The sequence below is a fragment of the Dysidea avara genome, chromosome 12, assembly GCF_963678975.1.
Source record: "Dysidea avara chromosome 12, odDysAvar1.4, whole genome shotgun sequence".
Taxonomy (NCBI): Eukaryota; Metazoa; Porifera; class Demospongiae; order Dictyoceratida; family Dysideidae; genus Dysidea; species Dysidea avara.
The window spans coordinates 18,105,097-18,108,905 of record NC_089283.1 but is presented as its reverse complement, the minus strand read 5'-3'; the positions used below and the strand labels follow the sequence as shown (position 1 = coordinate 18,108,905).

General features: G+C 38.0%; 1 protein-coding gene across 1 annotated transcript in view; it reads left to right on the top strand.

Annotated features, from left to right (window-relative positions):
• Window positions 1-3,480, top strand: part of LOC136239895 (zinc finger protein 32-like) — a 7,367-nt gene extending 3,887 nt beyond the window's left edge. Inside the window, exon 4 of the mRNA XM_066030640.1 lies at window positions 3,079-3,480. Within this exon, the coding sequence (XP_065886712.1) occupies window positions 3,079-3,480 (402 nt within the window). The remainder of the gene's footprint in view (window positions 1-3,078) is intronic.
• The last annotated feature ends 329 nt before the right edge of the window (window positions 3,481-3,809 follow it).

Genomic DNA, 3,809 nt, shown 5'->3' with positions numbered 1-3,809 from the left:
TAATGCTTAGAACTGATAGTACACGTATAGGAGTGGATTACATATTTACAGCTCAGGATTTGCAGTAGCAGCTTCAGTGAGTTATCTATATAGCTAGTTGCGTACCTGTATAGCTTTGCAGGTTTTCTGAACAAATTAATCAGTGAGCAAGTAGTTAGCAAGTAAGATACTTATTTAACATTTTGAATAGTAATTTTCCAGCATTAATATTAATATTTATGATGTTAGCAGATAACTAATCAAAGATTCACTGCCTTGAGTCTATTGTATGTCCTTTTAAAATTACATATACAGGTACATGTACCTACTGTAACAGTCACAATCGAAGCATTAAACTATCTGAATTTTGTTGACAAGGCCAAAAAGCATATGCAATGAGATACTTATTAGTTTCTCATCCACCCATGGTGAAAACATTAATGTGGGCAGGTGGTTATTTGTCTAACTTTTAATTAACTAGATAGTTGAATTAGATACGTATCTCCAAATTATGCAATGCCTCATTCTGCTCTAGTTACTAAGTTTCAAAAGGCTGTTAAGAGCTACATTCAGTCACTGGTACAAAAAATACTAGGGAAACAGTAATGTTGGTGTGGTGGGCATAATAAACTAATATTTAAGTTTATGTGGCCTTATTAAGAAAAATTGTACCCAAGAAATGGCAAAAATATGGGCTAGAATAAATGCTCCATCTTTTGACCACCCAGCCCCAAATCTAGAATTTAAACTTTAGTCTTACCTCCTATAGTGCTTTATATGGTTCAAATGGCAAAATGAGGGGTGGTTCTGGTGTGTGTGTCAATATGATTGCCTATCAAAGTGAATTGGTGGCTGGACTCAGTAAAAAATAACCCATGCATTAGTGAGGTCAGTGCTCTGTAATTCTGAATGTATAATGGAGCAATGCATGTAGATGTTGCATGGTGCTCTTTGTATGAAACCCTGCATACATGGCAGCTTATTGTGTAGAACTCATCCAAAGATGAAAATGTGAAAACTGAAATATGGAAGAGGTTCAGAATCATTTAACTGTATTACCCAGTAAGTTACTTGTCTTCCCTTGGAGTACATCTGATTGCTTTATTAGAGTAAGTCTGCTACACTATACTTTTTCTATAATTTGTTCAGTCAAACTTTGATATTCATTTCTGTAATTAATTAGTTTCAAGATAAGTTTCCTGAGCCTTAAAAATCCAGTTTTTGCAAACATAGATTATAACATAATATGGCCTCAAGGTTTACAATTGCATCTGGTATCACATGAAAATTTCAACTCAAAATTTATTTCATTAATTTACAATGGTGGCCCTTCTTTCTCTTTGGTAGGTCTATATCTACCTACAAATTGTTGCTTTTCCTGGTGTTGTATGTAGGTTTGAATTTTACAGTATATACAATGCATGGAGTCTCACTTATCCGATAATTTATTGTTTGAGAGTGTGCATCATGTGGATGTGTGCTACATAAGCAATGTGAAATATTCCAATGGAACATTCAGTCAAACTATTATATATAGTATATATATATATATATTTGTATATATTGAATATACATTAGGGCTGAAACAAAATACTACAAATACTTGAGTACTCGTTAAGGATTTTGATACTTGGGTAGTAAAATTGGTACTTGAGTACTTGTTAAGATCACATGACCTCATGCATTTGCTGTCAGAAAGTACACAATAAAGGCTAAAGAGTTTGATTGGCATAATTTCTTGTAAGGAACACTAACATTGTGGTTACTTGAAAAAGCTGTAAACTGCTTGAAGTCAGTATAAAACATGTCTTATGGGTATGACTACAAGTAGCTAGCATTCGTGAGTACTCAATCATTAACTCTAGAGAGTATATACTTGAAAACTATGATTGTGTCAGCCCTAATAACTTTGGTGTTCAGCTTACCAAAAAGTCAGATAGCTATCAGTAATCACTGCTGTTACACGATGTTGTGTCAGAAATGGATATGTGGCACTTTAAGTTAGGATATATATATAAATTTGTAAATTTGTGTTTGATAGCTCAATTGTATAGCATTATCAGTATTACTTTTTATGACACGCACAGTGAAAACCACTGTACATGTACTGTATGTTCAGAGTGGCAGAGCACAGTGACAGAGGTGTACTGGTTAAGTTCTCAGGTTACTCTTCAATAAGGCAAGTGTCTGGTTGGCTAGCTTGTGGAAGTAACTAACTAGATGTGTTTACCCAATGCCACTTTAGGTTACTGTGAATTGTATTAAATACCTAACTGGCTATTGTACAAGAGTTGTAAAGGATTTTATATTCTGTAGCTACTATGGAACAGTTACTTTATATTGTGGGATCACTAAAGCATCTCATCAACCGTATATCTATTGCAATTCACACATAACTATATATACAATCACTTGTGCTGCTAAAAAGGGTATCCTAAATATTACATTATTATATTATACATTCATAACTAAATACAAATTGACAGACACTTGATTTTTGTTGTAAGTAGTAGATTAATAAATACATAGATATAGATGTGGTTGAACAATGAACCCTATACCACAAGTGACAGTTGTCACAATATCTGTATGGCTTTGATGACATTGTGTATATATATATAAGGTTTGTGCTACGCACGTATATATGTCATGTATATAGAGTTCAAAGAAGGAGAGAAGCCACAGGTAAGCTGCAGTCCCATGTGAGTACAGTTCTATTGAAACATCCAACTGGTCTGTTTACATGCTTTGCAAATTAAACTAATCATAGTCAGTAGCTAATTGTAAAGAATTCAGAAAATGTTTGAAAAACAATTCAGTTTTTATCATAAAATAACCCTAGTATATGTGGCGGTATTTGTGTGCCTGTGTCTGTGCGTGTGTCTGTGCGTGCATGTGCGCGTGCGTGCGTGTGTGCGTGCGTGCGTGCGTGCGTGTGCGTGCGTACGTGCGTGTGCGTGAGTGTGTGTGTGCGTGCGTGCGTGTGTGTGCGTGCGTGCATGTGTGTGCGTGTGTGCGTGCGTGCATGTGTGCGCATGGGAGCATGTGTGTGTGACAATGTGTGTGTGTGTGTGTGTATGTGTGTGTGTGTGTGTGCAGTGTACGGTGTGCAGCAGGACCTTCCGTAGGGAACAGGATAAGGCAAGGCATAAATGTATTGAAGAAAGACTGAAGCCAGTGCACCAACAACAGGGTGCACTGCAATGTGCTGTTTGTGAAAGATGGTTTAGGAGTAAGGGTGGTCTTGCTGTACATAATTGTAATCCCATCAAGCACAATATATTTGAACATGCACTAATTCCAGCAGTGGAGAATAGAATACAATGTTCTATATGTGAAAGATCTTTTAGCCGGTCTAGTGATCTGAAGCGACACAAATGTCTGGCAGAGAGATCACTGCCAATTGAACTTCAACATGGAGCTATTCAGTGCTCATTATGTCACCGTTGGTTTCGTAGCAGAGGAGGACTAACTGTACACAAGTGTCGACCAGCTGAGTAGATATCTTAAGCTTCTTCATGCAACCGTATGAAGACCACGTGACCTTTATGGTAGTGGAGAGGAGGAGGAGGAGGAGGAGGAGGAGGTGGGCATGCATGCATGTGTGTGTGTGTGTGTGCATGCGTGCGTGCGTGTGTGTGTGCGTGGGTGTGTGTGTGTGTGCGTGCGTGTGTGTGTGTGTGTCTATATGTTTGTGGATGTGTGCGTGCGTGTGTGTGCGTGCGTACGTGCATGTGTGTGCATGGGAGCATGTGTGTGTGTGCGTGTGCATGTACAAGTGTGTGTGTGTGTGCGTGTGTGCATGTGTGTGTGTGTGTGTGCGTGCATGT